The sequence below is a fragment of the Pongo pygmaeus genome, chromosome 6 (assembly GCF_028885625.2).
Source record: "Pongo pygmaeus isolate AG05252 chromosome 6, NHGRI_mPonPyg2-v2.0_pri, whole genome shotgun sequence".
NCBI classification, from domain to species: domain Eukaryota; kingdom Metazoa; phylum Chordata; class Mammalia; order Primates; family Hominidae; genus Pongo; species Pongo pygmaeus.
Genome location: NC_072379.2, coordinates 4068414 through 4087605, shown reverse-complemented (window position 1 = coordinate 4087605; position 19192 = coordinate 4068414). Strand labels below are relative to the sequence as shown.

The following is a 19192-nucleotide window of genomic DNA, read 5'->3' as shown; positions in this document are numbered from 1 at the left end:
AGATCAAGCCACTGCACTCCAGACTGGTGACAGAGCAAGACTCCGTCTCAAAAAAAAAAAAAAAAAAAGGTGCAGAAACCAATTAAACACCAGAATCACCAGAATCCTAATCTAGGACCTGGGGCCTTCTATAGGACAACTGTCATGGCCTCTGCCCAGGCAGTAAGTGGGGAGGTAGGTGGGGGTTTTGTGGATGAAGAGACACTGAGACACAAAACAACCAGTACGATGGATGGACCTTGTTTGGACCCTGATTCAAGTGTAAAAAGACCTTTCTTTTTAGACACTTAGGGAAAATTAAATATAGACTGAATAGCAGGTGATATTAAGGACCACTATTAATTCTGTTAGGTGTAATCAACTTTTTGAGCTGCTTACTGATCACTTAGGGATGAAATGACATAATTTCTGGAATTTCCTTTAAAACACTCTACCAAAAGAAAAGCGAGGAACAGATGAAATAAATATGGTTAAAATGTTATTGGTTGTTGGAGCTATATTTTTGTCACAGCATTGCCAGCATGGAGCATTTTGTAACTGTTGTAATTGTCTATTGGTGGGTGAAAAATGTAATTTGGTTGATGCTTTACTTTTCATTTTTATATGAATGAGAATGAGCATGCTTTCATTAAAATAAGGATAGCTCCCCCAGGTTACAGTTAAGTGGAAAAATTAGGTGCAAATTTATTATTTTTCTAATTTGAATTCTACTACTGTTTTTGCTACAACAGTCTGCATATTGAATCTCCTGAAATATAAGTATTAGCTTATAATAATCATGGTGATCCATTTAAAGAGTTATCCACTGGCTAAGCTCCCTTGGGATCTATTTTATTCCCTGTTTGGTCCTCAGCAACTAGAAGAGTGCCTGACACACAGTAGGAGCTCAATACGTGTTTGTGGAACAAAAGCACCCACTCTGTTGGAGCTACTGTTGATGCCTATATGTGTACACGTTCAACCTTCACAGTAACCTTGAGGGGGATATAATGATCTTCATTTCCACATGAGAAATGGAGGGAGTGAAGGCTCAGGGTCTCTCCACTCACCATTAATGCTCCTTGTGCAAACTCCACATCTCATTGTTGCCTAGGATTTAAAGCTGCAAAGTTAAGGGCTTGGTCGCAGACATGAAGGAGAAGATGAGCTTGTCTTGGAGCAATGCCCGCGAGGGCCCCCACCATGGAGCTGAGAGGGGAGGCTTTGCGCTAATCAGAGGCTCCCCTCCACCACAACAGACTGTCTCTCTAGACACCAAGTATAAGCAGGCTGCATTCCTTAGGGTGGCACTGCACACTCAATACAGGTGCTGCTGAGAGTCTAGCCCTAGGCACAGATCAGGTTAAATTCCCCACGTCTGGAAGGTTTATCAAGCATCAGCAGTGATGAGTCACGTTGACAGGGTTCACCCTTGATGTGATGTGATGAGAATGGCGCTTTACCTCCCTGGTTTTCTTCCCAAAGCCCCATAACCCCAGTCTAGCTACGAGAAGAACATTAGACAAATCCCGATTGAGTGACATTCTACAAAACAGATCCTGGATGGGATCCTGCAGCAGAGCGGGAAAGACGTCATCAGGGAGAGACTGCGGAGCTCGGAAGGGGGCAGTGACTACAGTGAACAATAAGGTATCACTGTGGGCTCACTGACTGTGACAAAGGCACCACACCAGTGTCACAGGGGAAGCTGGGGGGGGGGGGGTCCATCTTTGTAACAATTCTGTAAACTCCAAACTGCTCTAAAATACAAAGTTCAGTAAGAAAAAAGAAAGACCTATCATGAGTGGTTGGTCCGGAGCAGGCAGGGGAGGGGCAGGTTAGGAGGCCCTGGGTGGAACCTGCAGTGGAAGGTCATGTGTTTTGCATGAGAAGAGCAGATCCATGTGTATATGTCCACATGCGTGTGCCCAGGCACACAAGAGTGAGGGCTATCAGAGAGCTGGGGTTAAAGCCACTGGGATTCCTCCTGAGGCTAGAGGCTGGAGGATGAGGTGTCCCAGACATGGCTCAAGCTGAACTCCTCAGTGTTGGTGGGGCCTGATGCCCATGGGGTGGAGCAACAGCAAAGGGCTAGGGCTCCATGAGCTGCAAACAGCACTGCCCAGTGCCCTCCAGGAAGGAGGCTCATGCCAACCCCAGAAGAAGGATGCACAGAGCGACCTGGAGCTCTTGGCTCCCATCGCATCGGGCCCTCCCCGGGTCCCAGCAGAGGCTCTTTCAATTTTGTATTATTTTTCTTAACAAGAGCTCCAAAATTACACAACTAAACCTGGATCCACCCCTGAGAACCAGATATCCATCTCCCAACCACATTTTTTTCCATCTTAAAGGGGTAAAAAATGGTAAATTTTATGTATATTTTGTGTGTATATGTATTTGTATATATATGTTTGTGTATGTACATTATTTATGCCATAAAAAATGATAGAAGTTCACTTAAAATTTTTGGAAAATAAAGAGTATGGGAAGGAACTGAAATGAAACAGGCACAGGTCCATACTGCAGTTCTTGTTTTTTAAACCATTCTCATTGTTGTTCAATGCTTTGGGTAATTACTTTCACGTTTTTGGAGACTCCGACCTATATCTTAGTGTTCAGCTCAGTGAGTTACTGAGATTAGTTTGGCGGAAGGAATGACATTTCCTCCTCTATATTAAAGTGCCCTTAAATTACTGTCATCACATGAACAGAAATAACACAGTTTTGAAAGCCCAGACAACAAAGAATTTCAGCCTCCATGCAGTTAAACTGCTTGGGGTGAGGCTTCGGAACCCACTCCTACTCTGAGCCACTCATCCCTCCAGGCTGGAGCCTGGGCTCAGAGACGGGCACAGCCAGGGCTATGAAAAAGCTTCTCTTGGTCTAGTCAGAGCTCATCTGGGCATTAAGAGAGAAGCATAGATAATAACTAGTTATGCAAAGGTTATATAAAGCGTTTTCTGCAGGATTCTAGTTAAAAAACTCTTACAATGACAAAAGGAACATAATTTTTAGTGGCACTGTAGAATTCCAAGCTTAAGCTGGTAAATACATTTGTAGAACAGACTGTACTCCTGCAAGGGGACTGCGAGGGCCCCCGGATGAATGTGACTCTATTGAGGCATGAAACACATCTAAGACAAACACAATTTGAAAAGAACATTGTGAAACAGACCTGTTCGTGGCAACCCTGGAAGAGAAGACAGAGTCCACAGGAGTGACAGGGACAAACCACTGAGGACGCTTGAGAAAGAAAGAGGCTTAGGCCAGAAAAGACTTCATAGAATGGGGGAAGAAAGAATAGGAAGTAGATGGATACTTTCTACCTAAAACAAAACACCACAGAGTGGACAGTATAAATACATTTTGATATCCTTCCCTTTGGGAAGACTTTCTCTGTTGTATATATCTTTAGAGAAACCATAAAGGTCTGCAAGCTCAGGATTAAAATGCACCAAGTTTTTGTCTTAAAAAGTTAAGAACTAAAGAGCTGAGATATTTAGAAATACATGAAACCCCCAGCTAATGGATGCAGCCAAAATGATCCCAGAACAGGCTTTGAGGCCGTAGACTGCTTACATCCAGGGCACTGTGGCCTCCAGAGTCTCAGGTCAAGACACCAAAGGTGGCCCACTGAGGCCAGACTTTGACCTGGACCCAAGGGGAAACACATGCTCACCGGGAGGTGTGGGCCGATGTGCTGGAGAAGCCATTCCCTCCAGAGAAGGGGGAGGAGGTTGGAAATTGTGACTGGACACATCCAGAAGCTTGGGGAACTCGACCTTGGGTGGGAGACCTATCCCTATGGTGGCAAACCCCCTGCAACAGGCTGGAGATGGCTGGCAGGCAGTGGGTGGAGCAGGGGCCCCTCTCCGGATGGAAGCTGGCCTGACCTCCTGGAGCTCAAGCTATGGGAGCCATGCTGTATTCTGCACCGTGCGGTCAACACAGGCACTCCTGTGCAGGAAGTTATGCCATCCTGTGGGACAGCCTGGGCCAGAGGATTCCAGAAGGTGAGGACCAACCAAGGATGTGGGAGCCACTCTGAGCTGTCTGACCCCCACCTCGTCTTGGTGAGGGCAGGAAGCTAACAGGAAGTGAACTCAGAAGCAGACTTCAGCCCCCTCTGGGCCTCCAACACAGCCATGGTCCCCCCTTCATAAACACCTGTGACAGGTACTGTCTCCCCAGATATGCATTTATTAAAATGGGGACAAATGCTATGCATGGGAGACTTAATATGAAAAAGCCCAAAGAAAGACGAGCTAAAATATGAAATACTCCCCAAAAAGTCCGAGGCCATTAGAAAACGCCTGTGTGAGGTGTGTTTCAAAGACAGCATTAAAATGATTTGAAGCATGAAGAACAAAGTCTCTTTGCCATTTTGGCAAGCAAAACAGCACAAAGCCCATCAGCTTTTAAGTCCATAATAGCAACAGGGGATGGAGATGTTGAACAGACTGTGCGCTGACAGCCAGGAGCAGCTTTCATGGAGAGCAGTGTGGAGACGGCTGACGAGTTCCCTACATGAAAAGGCACCTGTGGCAGAGAAAGAACCAACCCAGCCGTGCAGCTCAGAGATTCTCTTTGTGGAGGAGGAACCTCTCCCGCAAAGATGCTGGGGAGGGGCTCAGGAGAGGCACTGGGCTTCAGAGAACGTGCTCCAAAAGCTAGTCTTGGCCCAGCAGCTGACAAAACCAAGCCATGCTTCAGAAAGCAGAGGCGGAGAGGCACAAAAAAGCATCAGGCCGCTGTGGGCACCAGAACGTTCCATGCTGGAGGCGGGACAAGCTGTCCGGAGGATAGTGCAACCTGAACCCCAGAACATCATCTCAGCCTCAGCATGCTCTAGTCAAGCTCACGGATGCTCTTCCCAGACCGGTTTCCTCAGCGGGCCTCCTGCTTCCAGGTCCAGGCCTGGGGCTCTAGGCCATCTTGGGCCTCCTCCTTCTCAGGGAAACCCCATCAGCAATTTGGGAATGACCACCTTCCTGCTCCAGGCCCTCAGCTTCCTGCTGCCCTCCACTCTCTGAGCCTCACACACACCTCCCTGTAGGCCACTACCAGGTTAATCTCGCTAAAAACTTGCTTTCACACCACCTTCCCTAGCTCCCGGCTTTGTGCAGCTCTTTGTTGTACAAGACTCGGGTCTGGCATCATTTGGTCCCTCTCTGTCCCTCGCAGGCGTCCCTTTTCAGCCAGGAATGATGCACCCGAGGCTGCTAGCAGTGCTCCCTCATGGTGGGGGGAGATAAGAACTCTCCCTTTATACATCATCTACTATTTCTCCAGCTTCAGTGAGCATGTATTACTTTGTACTTAAAAATACATTATTAGTTAGAAAATGGTTTTTTATAAAGCAGTCCATTTCAGCCTCCAGCCTCCAGCTTCTCCTGCTCAAAGATCCTTCTGCTCTTACTAATTCACTCACTGGGAAGTTTCCTGAACTCCCATTTTGCTGCCCTGCATCCCAGCCTCGGAGTCCTTGGCCACCAGCTCCCACACCAAGGCACCAGGGCATCTGAATACTGCCCATCTGAACATTCTGCTCATGGCCCACCTCCAAGGGCCTCCATGCCCACACCTGCCCACAGGGAACCCCCCTTCCCTGAGGGTCCTGATTCTCAGATCCACTTTCCTGGCAAGCGATCACATACTACCTGATGCCCCCTCATATATTCTTGGATTTGTGATTTAATTTTGTGAGTGTTCTTTGCCTTGAAAAATGGACCTCACGCTCTTCCTGGTACCTCCTGGTGTCTAACGCTGTCAGGAGGTAGTGGATGCACGATTTGCAGACTTGCCTGAAGGGACTGTGCTCTGTACCCAAGGGAATGGGGAGAAAGAACATAAAGGAGAGAAAGAAGGTCGATGGCTTGTTTCACATGAGCCTGCCCTTCAAGTATGGTGACATACGTGTGTGTGTGTGTGTGTGTGTGTGTGTGTGTTTCGGGAGAGATATCTCCTATTTTTAAAGAGAGCTTAAGGATCTTCTAAAGTGAAAATCTGCATAAAATTGGGTGATACAATGACATAAGTACAAACAAAAACAAAATCAAACTCATAAAGGAGAAGAATGCAAAGAGATGGAGACGTTCTGAGCAGCAGGAATGACTGAGGTACTTCAGTTAGATACTCAGGTTAGCTTTGGGCTTCCTGGTAGCCAAGGCATAAAGGGACACATGGATGGCACACTTGCAAAAGGAAGCTCCCACGGTCATCCAGAGAAGCCAGCACTCCCTAGGCAGCGGAGACGCCGACTGCATGGAACTCCATGTGGAAGACAGTGAGTGATGCGGAAGATACGGAAGGGTCGTTCCTCCTGCACGTTGTTAGAAAACATGAAGATACGGGATTAACTCTTAATTCACAGAAAACAGTGTTTCTTTCTGAGTTAAGGAAAAGTACATTATTTCAGGTTTGAGGCTTGGGAACCTAGAGTCATAGATGAAGACCACATCCCTCAGAGCATCAGCTCTGAAACCTGTCCAGGGGGCAGGGCCTTGGGAATTCATGCCAGAGCCTGAAGCGTATTCATTTTCTGAATTCTCTCACATAAATGTAGGGGTATTTCTAAATGGAATATTCTGTTATTTTAAGAATAATTTGCTTAGAAATAAAACATTTTCCTACATAATTTTAAAAAATCCTAAGAAGTGGGAATGGAAGGAATGTATTACATGATAAAGAAAACTGCTCATTCAAGTCAGTATCATGTTCCTTTTGATGGCAGCAGCCGGCTGCTCTAGACAGCCTGCTGCTGCCATCATGCCAGCTGTTGCATGGAGGCGCTGCTGGGCCGCTCACTCCAAGGAGCCCATAGGAGCCGGGGACAAGTGGAAGCTCTGCCCCTTACGAGTTGGGGCGAGAGCTCCCTGAGTGCCGCTGCAGCTGCCCAAACCGTGGCTGCAGACCTGGGCCTCCCATTCCATGGAGTAGGCAGAAGCCCTGCCCAAGTTGTGGCTGCAGACCCAAGCCTCCTTGTGCTCTTGGGGGGCTGGGAGCAGGCAGGATCCCTGCCCTCTTGGGCACAGCTGCAGCTGCCAAAACCCACGGCTGCAGACTCAGGCATTCTTGCACTCTTGGGGAACCAGGAAGACCCCCTACCCTCGCAGGCTTGGAAGTGCCTCTCTCACTGCCTGGCTGCTCCCTGGTGTTGGCGCCCACTCTGATCTGGGGGCAAAGTCAGGGCAAGCATGAGTGTCATGAATGGCAGTAGGAGGCAGACAGATTCCTGGGCAGAAGAAGGCGGGTCTCTGGTGAGGCCCCACCTTCAGGCCAGTGAGGGCCTGGAGGCTGGGGGCAGGGCTGCCAGTCCCCCTGGCTGGACTGGGAACTTGTGGTGCCTTTTCCAGGCCCACTCATGGTCACCCATTGGCCAATCAGCATGCACTTCCTCCAAAAAAAAGCATGCACTGAAGACCATAAAAACCCTGGGCTCAGCCAGAGCTGAGCAGATGACAGGAGGACCAGCTGCAAGGAGGAGCTACCCTCTGCTGGGAGCTGCAGACATCAGAACAACCTCTCCAGGGCCTTCTCTCTGCTGAGAGCTGCAGATGCTGGGACAACCAGTCGCAGAGAGAAGCTACTATCCTCTCCAGGGCCTTCTCTCTGCTGAGAGCTGAACATTTGTTGGGATGAGCGGCCAGCAGAGGAGCCACCCACTCCAGGCCTCCTCACTGCAGACACGATGGGACAACTTGCCTACAGAGAGCAGCCACCCACCGTGGGGCTCCTCTGGGCTGTCCTGACACTCAGTAAAGCTCCTCTTCATCTTCCTCACCCTCTATTTGTCTGTGAACCTCATTCTTCCTGGATACAGGATGAGAACTCGGACAAAAGTGCCACCAGCCACAGAGGTTTCTGGCTAGAAAAGCGACACTCCAAAGATCCTGTAACAATTTCCTATAAGTTCAAAAACAGGCAAACCTAATCTATGGTGACAGAAGTCAAAAGAAGGGGTCAGACTGACTAGAAAGGGCCACAAAGAACTTTCTCGAATATTGTAAATGACTTGTATTTTGAGGTGTGGGCTATATGGCTGTATATATTTGTCAAAACTCCCTTAAGGTCTCTGCGTTTTCTTACATACAAATTATATCTCAATAAAAACAATCAATATCACACCTAACAGTAAAATCCTAGTAGACATTCCACTGAGATCAGGAAAAACACAAGAGACATTACTATGCCAATCATTTAAAATTATTCCACCCAACACAGTAAGATAGGAAAAACAAAAAGAAAACAATACATTTTTATTATTTGGAAAAGATATGATTATCTACCTTGAATGCAAAGAAGAGCAATGGAAAAATCATTAGAATAATAAAAGAATATGGAATATGGCTGAATGGAAAATAAATATCTAAACGTCAATAGCTTTCCTATGTTCCTACAATAACTAATTAGAAGATGAAATGGGGAAAAACTGCTATTTACAGTAGCAATGACACAAAATCTCAGGACAACCTTGACAAAAAAGTATACAGCCTATGGGTATAAACTTGCAAACCTCACTGAACAGCTGAATAAATAGGTATGCATAGTATTTTCTGGATGGAAAACCAGAATTACTAAGAAGTCACTTCTCATAAAACAATTCATAGGTTTAACATGATTAAAAATTCAATGGGACTACTTTTGAAACAAAATAATTTCAGTTTTTTCTGGAAGAATAAATGATGACAAGTAATAACAAAATTCTGAAAAGTTGAAGAGAATTGCTTTATCAGTTATTAAAACACATTTTGGAAGTAAAGCAATTAAAATACTATAAAACTGGCAGAAAAAGAGATAATGAATCAATGGAACTAAATAATCCACAAGCAGACTTTTATATAAACAGATCCTCTGAGTATACAAAGAAAGAGACATCATAAATAAATGGATTATTCAATAAATCATATTGGGAAAATGGATCATTTGAAAGAAAGGAAAAGTCATATGTCAGAGTATATAACACACCTAAATTCCAGAAAAATTACAGAGTTAAATATATTAAAAATTAAACCTTTATAAACAAGGCAAAAACCTATAAGAATCCTCATTTTAGGCTTGAGAGTGTTGAAATATCCAAACACAAAAGTAATGAAGTGACAAAGGAAAATATCAATAGATTTAACTACATAAAAATCAAACACTTCTGTATGTCAAAAAGTAATGTACCAACATTAATGGTAAAAGCAAACTGAAAAAAATCCTTGTCACAAATGACAGAAAAAAAAATCCCTAAGGCCTTGGATAGATAAATGGGGCAAAGAAAATGAACAGATCATAGCAGAGAAAGTGCACAAAGCCAACCGACTTGGCAGAATGGGTTCAAGAATACTAGCAGTTGAAACACAAACTAAAACAACCCTCAGAAGACCCGAAACTCAGAACCCTCAACCTTCTGAATGAAGACACGGGAGGATATCTTTGTGTAGTTGGAGTAGAAAGATTATTCAAACGATTGCCTTCTAGATAGTTGCATTAGTGTTGCCATCTTGCCTTTGCTGGTGCCCTAAAGGCTGTTTGCCAATTGGTTGATTCAGCACTGCTGAGGCAACTCAGGAGGGAGGTGTTGGGGTCAGCGCCCCCAGGGGAGGGGATGGGGACAACGCAAGTAGAGGAAGAGATGAGGACAGCGCCCCCAAGGGAGGGGATGGGGACGGCGCTCCCAGGGGGAGGAGGTGGGTGTGGCACCCCTAGGGGAGGAGATGGGGTAGCACCTTGAGACCAGAGGCAATGCCTAAAAGGAGATGCTGAGTAAGAGCTGATCAGGCAAAGGCAGAGGGGGCAGGATCAGGGTGAGAATTCCCAGATTCGGTGAGCAAAGGTGCGGTAGCACTGAATATCTGGTGTCCCCAGGGAATCTGGAGCAATGCCTCGTTGCTGAAGCAAGAAAAGCAGAGTGGTGAGCGGCTGGAGATAAATCGGAGAGGCAGGGGGTGGTCAGATAGTAAACAGTGCTGCTACCATGCTAAGAAGCCTAGAATCCCCTCTTCAGGGAACAAGAACCTCTATACAGAAGAAGTAGGGCTGGCAACCTAGGGAGGACACGGGCTGGGGATGAGAAATTGGGCCATGTCTGCAGTACCAGCTGGTGCGGGGAAGCCTTCCTGCCCAGCCCCAGTGGTGGCTTCTCTGCAGATCCTCTGGAAGGCTTCAGGCAGGGGAAATCACTCGGTCAGGTTCCTGCATTACTGAGCTCGCTCTGGTGGCTCAAGGGAGGATGGATTTGAGGATCCCAGATCCGTTGATCACAGTGATGGGCAACAGCCAGTTAGGGTCAGTGGCAGTAGGAACGAAGAAGGGCAGGGCAGTGGATTTGATAAAAATGCATGAGGTAAACCCCACACAATTTATTGATTGATTTGCTGGGGAGAATTAATAGTGAAGGAGTCAAGAATTACATTATGTTTTTCTCTCTTTTTTTTTGAGATGAAGTCTTATTCTGTCTCCCAGGCTGGAGTGCCTTGGTGCGATCGCAGCTCACTGCAGCCTTGAACTCCTGGGTTCAAGTGATCCTCCCACCTTAGCCTCCCGAGTAGCTGGGATTATAGGCATGAGCCACCACACCTGACTAATTTTTTAATTTTTTGTAGATATGGGGTCTTGCTATGTTGCCCAGGCTGGTCTCAAAGTCCTGGCCTCAGGTGATCTTCCTGACTTGGCCTCCCAAAGTGGTTGAGAACACAGGTGTGAGCCACTGCGCCCAGCCTTGACATCATCTCTAACTTGGAAGAGGAACAACTCTGGGGCCAGATGATGAGTTCTATTTTAGAGTTGGAGTCTGATAAGCCCATGGGACATGGAGGTGAAGATGTCTGGAAGACATTTGGTTACAAGAATCTGAGGCTTAGCAGAGAGGTCTAGGTTAGAAAAACACAGTAGGGACTTACGGCGTATGGGTCAAAGATGAACCATGCACTAACATGAGATCCCTAGAAAAGCATGTGTGATAAGAAGACCAGTGTATGAGTGAGACAAAGTAGGGAATGCCAACCTTTTAGGAGCAGGAGGGGAAATAGAGTCTTCAATAAGTCAGAGAAAATGGACGGAGAGGAGAGAATAAGAAGGAAGAATGAACAGAAAGACTTAAGCCAAGTCCTGGGAACAAGGAGGTCTGTGTGCGGGGAGTGATCAAGAGCATTGCTTGCAGAGAAGCTGAGGGGATGTGGACTCAGTGGAGCTCACTGGCTCTGTCCTTTAGAACAATGACAACATGGCCTCAGGAGAGAAGAGTAGATAGAACACGTGAGAAGTCAGGAGGTGCAGGTAATTAGCAGAGCTCAGTCCTTTGAGGCAGAAGAAGCCAGGAGAGGGAGAGCTTTGAAGACAGAACACAGAGAGGAAATAAATAGGGAGCCAAGTCCTGGCTGGGGGAGGGACCAAGGGCTTGGGTGCAGGGCTGGCTTTCAACGTATGAGGGACTGTAGTGATCGTTTTTATTCTTTGTGCTTTAAGGGATTTCTAAATTTTTATTAATCAGCATGCATAACTTGAATAATAAAAAGTACAAATGTATTTTACATTTTAATTAAATTTAAGTATTACAAGGTATAATACGAAATCACAATTATGAACACTCATCCTATTAAAAAACTAACTGTAGGACTGAGTTAGAATGAAGGATTCTGAATTTTTAATATAAGTATGTTTGTTACCTGCAAGCATTTACCACAAGACATACAACAGCAGGTGTTAAGGTTGAAAAAAAAAATCGTAAGAAAAGGACTTAATTTTTCTTGATAACTGGTAGAAGGCCACCATTCTTCTGTTTCAGCCATGGGACGCCTTTGTCCAGCCCAAGGAAAACACGCAGACGCTCAGTTTGAGAACTAGGATGGCCTCTTCCAAATATCAAGGTTGCCGTGGAAACTGGTGGCAACTGTTGCATTAAACGAATATCTGCATTTCTAACACTGTGCAATGCCAACTCCCTCATGTTAAAGAATAAATTTTTAAGAAGGTAAAATAATGGCTCTAATGCAAAGATAGAATCTACATGTATCAAAGATTTTAGTTTAGTCATTAATTTATGAGGGAACCAGTAAGATGTTTCAACTGTATCAAAAGAGAAAGCGAACAGCCCACAACATATTGATAGAGCTAAAATGAATTTATAAATAGATGCAAAACTGGTCAGTATCTGCAGAGCAATAGCTATATTTATATTCTACAGGATAAAATTTGCATTTATTTGCATTTCTTTGGAAAAGAAATTTGCATTACTCAAAGTGCATTACTATAAGATTTCTACAATTTACAAACATAAGTAGCCCAAAGACGATGGAAAGCGTGGGTCCCTATCGAATCAGATAACCCTGAAGGGAGCTAGATGAGACACCCGGTAATCCTTTTTATGCCACACTGCAAAGTCTTTCACAATTCTTACCTGACAGTCTCCCTCCACAGGATCATAATAATCTCAAAGAAAGATCATTCTTGATCACAATCGATAAGCATTTTAGAGAGTGGGCCAAACGCTTTCATTATTCAACAGAATTCTCAGCCTGGTCACAGGGTCCCCACTGTCAAGCCATCAAGAATCCCTGCACTCTCTCAATGCAGGGATCCCCCAGGCTTCCCTCATCCGCCACCTGGCCTGACCCTCTGCCCTCCTCAATCCACCAGGGGGGTGCCTTGACTCAGGCCTAGGACACTACTGCCCCTCTCTGAGCCCCAGGCTTACTAAACAGGCACCTGGGACAGGAGAACCATCACACTTCTCAGAGAGGTAAACCCTGGGATGCCTGCAGAGGGCCACGTGTATCTTCCATCCAGAGATGCACCTTGAGTCCCATACATGGGTGCAGGCTCAGTTCAAGCCTCAGGCTCTGCTCCACTGAGCTCGGAAGAGGCCCTTCTGCAGTGGCAGGAATGTCATCAGAGCAGAGGCTATCAAGTGCCTGCCTCCGCCACTAAAACATGCGGGTTTGGCCCCTGCAGGATCCCTGGCTTCCAGGAGAATGGCATCCAAGTCAGCCTGCCAGGAGGAGCTGGCTGTGGAGTGTGTCCCGAGTAGCCGGAGGGATAGACCTAGTAGATGGCGTTATTTAGTGCTGACCACTTGCACATGCTGAGCGCAGGCCAAGTGCAATTTCCATTTTAGTGCACTTGCTGCTAAGCTGTTCTTTCTGGCTCTAATTAGCCAGCATGTTCAGCTGCTTCTTAAGGGCATTTGTTGCTAATAAAAATAAAAACCAGACCATTGGTCCAGATGACAGTGCTGCTCTTCCTATTTGCCACGGCAGGAAGACACGGACCAACCAGCCGGTAGCAGCACAGGCTGCTTCAGCCAAGGTCACGGGCTTCCCTCACACAGTGGAAATCAGAACAGGCAGGAGGCAACCATGGTACCCACTCTAGATTCTGCACGCCACAATACCCACACTCCAGGCTCTGAAGGAAAGAGAGCTGGGAATGTCAGCCAGCTTCAGGAGAGCCAGAGGCTAATAGGGGTGACTGACGTTCCCTGTCCCCTTCTGAGTGAAATAAAGCAGCTGGACACCTACAGAGCCATCCTGTGTGTGCCAGGTACTCTGCTGGTGTCACAGCACAGAGGACCAACACACAGACCCCGCCTGCGCTGAAGGGGTTCCCAGTCTTGCCAGGAGACGGACACAAGCCAGGAATTATGATGCACGTCCTCAAAGGGAAGCATGTAGAATAGCATGGGAGCCCTGAGGAGGGAAAAGCCATTTCTGCCTGGGCGTAATGGGACTTGCAGAAGTGATATTTGATCCAAGCCACAAAGGAGGAGGAAGAACTTTCCCAGGTAACTCCAATACACACCGCCAGCAATGCCCCAGCCCCATCTCATGGGCAGCTGTTTCCCACCGAGCCTGGAGGCCTGGCACTGAGGCGCCCTTGCTGATGCTGTCCCTTGTCGCCTGTCTGGCCCAGGTTTCATGTCACATCTTCTTTGAAGACCTTCTCTGACTTGCCTTCTATACAGTCACATTACTATGTACATACCTCACTGGGAACGTGCGACGCGGAGGCTGCACCGCTGCCTCTGACTGTCTCCTTGCTGTTCGCGGTGGAGACTGATCACGTCAGCTCTGCACCCAGCACCCAGCACCCAGCAGAGTGCAGAGCAGATGCCCAGCCCAGATTCACCACTGTAACAGGTGGCTGGCTGGATAGTTACACACGAAACCTGCTTCTCACGGAGACAAGCTGACTGGTTGGAGGAGCCAGTCATGCTATCAGCTGAGAAGAGCGTGGGCCGGGCATCGCAAAGCCATGCCTTCTTTCATGGAAATGGGGGAAGGTAGAACGCCTCTGTTTTGGAAGATGGTTCATGACTATAATGTTCAGTCCATCACAAGAGGACTCCACTGGAGAGATGAATTTCACTTCGTTTGCTGAGTACCTACTGAGTGCAGGGAATGAGGGGCACCAAGATGAAGGAGACACAGTCCTGAAGCCCGCGGTGACAGCGCCCGACGAGGGCTGTCCTTAGGGTGGATGCAAACCAGAATTCAGACACGAGCTCTGCCCCTGTCCTGCTCTCTCCGTCCAGATCACTGTCAAGTCCTGTTTTACGTACAGGCAGCATGGCCACGCCATCCTCTGGAAACTCTCCTCTCCTCTCAGAGGTTATCTGAATCGGTAACACCCTGGCCTTCCCCATTCGGTCAGAGCTGTTGAGTGGAAGCTAAGACGGCCGTCTGCACACAGGCTGGTTTCTATCCTGCCCCATCTCTGGGAGGAAAGAGGCCAGAGTGGGAGTTGCAGAGACACCCCGCAGGGGAAGAAAGGCCTGGACTCCGGCCTCAGAGATGCCCCTGCAACGGGGAGAAGGGCCTGGACTCCGGCCTCAGAGATGCCCCTGCAACGGGGAGAAGGGCCTGGACTCTGGCCTCAGAGATGCCCCTGCAAGGGGGCGAGGGGCCTGGACTCCGGCCTCAGAGATGCCCCTGCAAGGGGGCGAGGGGCCTGGACTCTGGCCTCAGAGATGCCCCTGCAAGGGGGAGAAGGGCCTGGACTCCGGCCTCAGAGATGCCCCTGCAAGGGGGCGAGGGGCCTGGACTCCGGCCTCAGAGATGCCCCTGCAAGGGGGAGAAGGGCCTGGACTCCGGCCTCAGAGATGCCCCTGCAAGGGGGCGAGGGGCCTGGACTCCGGCCTCAGAGATGCCCCTGCAAGGGGGAGAAGGGCCTGGACTCCGGCCTCAGAGATGCCCCTGCAAGGGGGCGAGGGGCCTGGACTCCGGCCTCAGAGATGCCCCTGCAAGGGGGCGAGGGGCCTGGACTCTGGCCTCAGAGATGCCCCTGCAAGGGTGAGAAGGGCCTGGACTCTGGCCTCACAGATGCCCCTGAAAGGGGGAGAAGGGCCTGGACTCTGGCCTCAGAGATGCCCCTGCAAGGGGGAGAATGGCCTGGACTCTGGCCTCACTCCGAGGTGGTGCCCAGGACTGGAGGGTGTAACCTTAGAAGCCCAAGACCCGGAATAACATACTGCCTCTGGGCCTTCCCTCGGTGAACTGGTTTGCGTGGTGCAGAACTCAAATAATGGTTCTTCAGATTCACAGAGTGGCTTCTTCCACGTCCACACAGACCAACGCCCAAGTGTGGCCTCTCTACGAAGCCCCGCTGTAGTGTATGACAGCACACTCTGCTTCCCAAGACTCCTCTGCGGATGCCTGACACTTGTGATGAGCGCCGGCTCAGGAGTCAGACAGCGCAGGGATCCCATCTTCCCCTCCCATCGCCGTGTGACCCTGGGCAGGTGACAATGACTTACAGCCTCTGCACATCCATTCCTGTAGCTATGAAATGGGGATCAAACGGTGTGGCTGTGGTGTGAGCATGCAGTATCATCAGAAGGGAACCTCTACCAGGGGAGGACGAGGGTGTAGAAAAGGTAATTAGGAGAAATAAAGTGAGTTATGTCAATAATTGCAGGGGGCGTGTACAGGCTGGCGTCAGCTGGGAAGAGCCACGGCAGAACTCAGGCTGAATCTGCCCAGAGAAGTGAGCAGCACCAGGGACCCACAGGGAGCTGGGTTTCAGGGGAGGGTACCCGAGAGTGCACCACTGCTAGCTGTCCTGAAAACAGGGATACTGGTTGTCACCAGTATCATCGGGAGACAACCACAGGCCAAATAAAGTGGATTGTGGTAACAGCCACGATACCTGCGTCTGGCTCTGCCTGGGGGAGGCTCAGGGAAGGAGACCCTCATCTGGAATAAATGATGGGTGATGTGGGTCACCTGTGTCCCCACCCAAATCTCATCTTGAACTCCCATGAGTTGTGGGAGGGACCTAGTGGGAGGTAACTGGATCACGGGGGCAGGTCTCTCCTGTGCTGTTCCCCTGATAGCAAGTCTCACGAGGTCTGAGGGTTAGTACAAGGGGAGTTTTCCTGCACAAGCTCTCTTCTCTTGTCTGCCGCCATGTGAGACGTGCCTTTCACCTTCCACCATGATTGTGAGGCTTTCCCAGCCACGTGGAACTGTGAGTTCTCCATTAAACCTCTTTCCTCTGTAAATTGCCCAGTCTTGTGTGTGTTTTTATTGGCAGTGTGAAAACGGACTAATACAGATGGGATAACAGAGGGAGGCCGCCAGCTTACATATTAAAAGGTTAAACTGGAGTCTGGGTGTGGTGGCTCACGCCTGTAATCCCAGCACTTTGGGAGGCCAAGGTGGGCAGATCACAAGGCCAGGAGTTTGAGACCAGCCTGGCCAATATGGTGAAACTCCATCTCTACTAAAAATACAAAAATTAGCCGGATGTGGTGGCGGGTGCCTGTAGTCCCAGCTACTTGGGAGGCTGAGGCAGAAGAATCGCTTGAACCCGGGAGGCAGAGGTTGTAGTGAGCCGAGATTGCGCCACTGCACTCCAGCCTGGGTGACAGAGCAAGACTCCATCTCAAAATAAACAAACAAACAAAAAACAACAGGTGAAATCTGGCTGGCGTGCTGGAGAGCTTCTTTGTGGAGGTAATAGGTTATCTACCATGAAGGGTGACAATCCAGCTCTGTGGGTTTCCAGGGGAAGGAACAGGCCCTGAGATGAGATACTTGGCCCATTCAGGGAGTCAACATAAAACCCGCGTTGAGTTTCATGTGTCCCGTGTGGCAACCGGGGTGAAGAGAGAGCACAGTAGCCCAGGGTGACCTGAGGCTGCACAGGGAGTGAGGCATTTGGCTTCTATATTGCATGCAGCAGGAACCCCTGTAGGACCTGGACAGGGGAGTGGCCTGGTCTGGGTATATCTTAGGAAGATCAGTGTTGCTGCTGGCAGGTGAATGGTTTGGAAGAGGAAACAGGGCCGGCTGGAAGGCTGCAACAGTGGTCCTGGCGAGAGGTACCAGTGGTCCGAGGCAGAGAGGAAAGGGATCAGAATCCTAGTTAACAGACTGATAGGACTGCTGATGCATGGGGTGTGGAGGTGGGGGCGGGGGTCCAGGGAAAGGAACTGGGGACGATTCCTAGGGTTCCAGCTGAGGAATATAGAAATGCAGGGTGCTGGGAGTAGAGACTTGGGTGGCTGCAGGAGTGAGGTTAAAAAAAACAAACAAACAAACAAGAAAAAAACATTAAAAAGATGCAGTGGGAAGAAGTTAAGTTGGAGAGGCCTGTGAGACAACCCGATACAGATGTCAAGTTGCTGGGCCCTATAAGTGATCCTGGAAGCCTGGTGAAGGATATAAATGTTTGAGTCATCAAGGAAAATATGCCGATTAAAATCACAGGAGTGCATGCGATTTCCCAGGAAGAGATTCCAGGGAGAGTGGAGAGGCATGAGTGGGTGCACACGGCAGGGGACACATCACCCAACCAGCTGGGAAGAGAAGGGAAGGAGGGCTTGGCGGCTGGAGGAGAGCCAAGGCTGTGAGTGGCCCACGGAAGGAGCATGTTTCATGTAGAAGAGTTCCAAGGATGGCGGTAAAGGGGCAGAGGGGTCCTGGAAGGTGAGTCAGGAAGAGGGTGCTGAACATTTGGCACCACGTCTACACCGGAGAAAACCTCCCATAGACGTGAGCAGTGGCAGCGATGGTGAACTCTCAAGTCGCCCAGGTGGCAGGCATTGTTAACCCATTTCCAGCTCGCCCTGGGAGTGACACTGTGTGGGGCTTTGCTCGGGGCAGCCCTGTGCGCACGGCCCTCCCACGGGGCCCCAAATCCACTCTCCCCCAAAAGCCCCTCTAACTAAGGACTTCTTCCCTTCCCTCTCTCAGGTCCTGCATGGTTTTTTCTCTTACCTAAAGGGCAGGCTGTGTTTGAAACCCTGTAAAACATTACAGCATTTTACTAGTTGTTTTGGGTCTGACCCAGAAGTAAGGGTTAAGGACATTAAGAGCACACACGAAAATCTGATTATCACCCATGGTGACAGTTTCATTTTGCTACTTACTGTTTTCAGACAGTTCCACGATGTAATAAAGAATAGGACTGTTTCCGTCAAAGGGCCGGACCCAAGAGAGCACCACGGCATGGCTGTGGGAAGAATTAGGGCTGGCCAGGAGGTTCTGAGGTGAATGAGGCAGTTCACTTGAATCGAATGGGATGAAAAGGAAAAAGAAGAAAACACACGTCAGAATCCATGGTGAGCCTGAGCTCTTACAGCAGACCATCCTGCTGTGTCATGTTTGGGAAATGAATAACATAAAATATGCCCCAAACACAAATATTAACTCTCAAAAAAGGACAAACAAAACCCAGCTTCATTATTCATAGTGTTACTTTGTTTTCTGGTCATAATTTCATTGAACCCTTATGCTAGCTACCAAAACAAGTGCTGACGCTGTCACATAAATAGGGGGAGGGGACGCAGACGTTTACACATCCATTATTATTTTTTATTTTTTATGAGACCAAGTCTCGCTCTGTCGCCCAGCCTGGAGTGCTGTGATGCAATCTCGGCTCAGTGCAACCTCCGCCTCCTGCGTTCAAGCAATTCTCTGCCTCAGTCTCCCTAGTAGGCACCCGCTACCACGCCCGGCTAATTTTTGTATTTTTAGTAGAGATGGGGTTTCACACCATCTTGGCCAGGTTGGTCTTGAACTCCTGACCTCGTGATTCACCCGCCTCAGCCTCCCAAAGTGCTGGGATTACAGGTGTGAGCCACCGTACCCGGCCTACACATACATTATTTAATTGAGAAAACATGGTCAACAATTTGTTTTTTACAACTAGAAGCTGGTCATGGAAATACCACATACACAGGAAAAGGCCTGATACATTTAACAGGAAAAGGCCCGATACATGTAAC

General features: G+C 48.6%; 1 protein-coding gene across 4 annotated transcripts in view; it reads right to left on the bottom strand.

Moving 5' to 3' along the window:
• The window catches only part of SDK1 (sidekick cell adhesion molecule 1), a 989261-nt gene that overhangs the window by 258792 nt on the left and 711277 nt on the right, over positions 1 to 19192 (bottom strand). For all 4 annotated transcript variants that reach the window (XM_063667220.1, XM_063667221.1, XM_054494717.2 and 1 more), the window contains exon 14: positions 18335 to 18471. In XM_063667220.1, coding sequence (XP_063523290.1) covers positions 18335 to 18471 — 137 coding nt within the window. The remainder of the gene's footprint in view (positions 1 to 18334; positions 18472 to 19192) is intronic.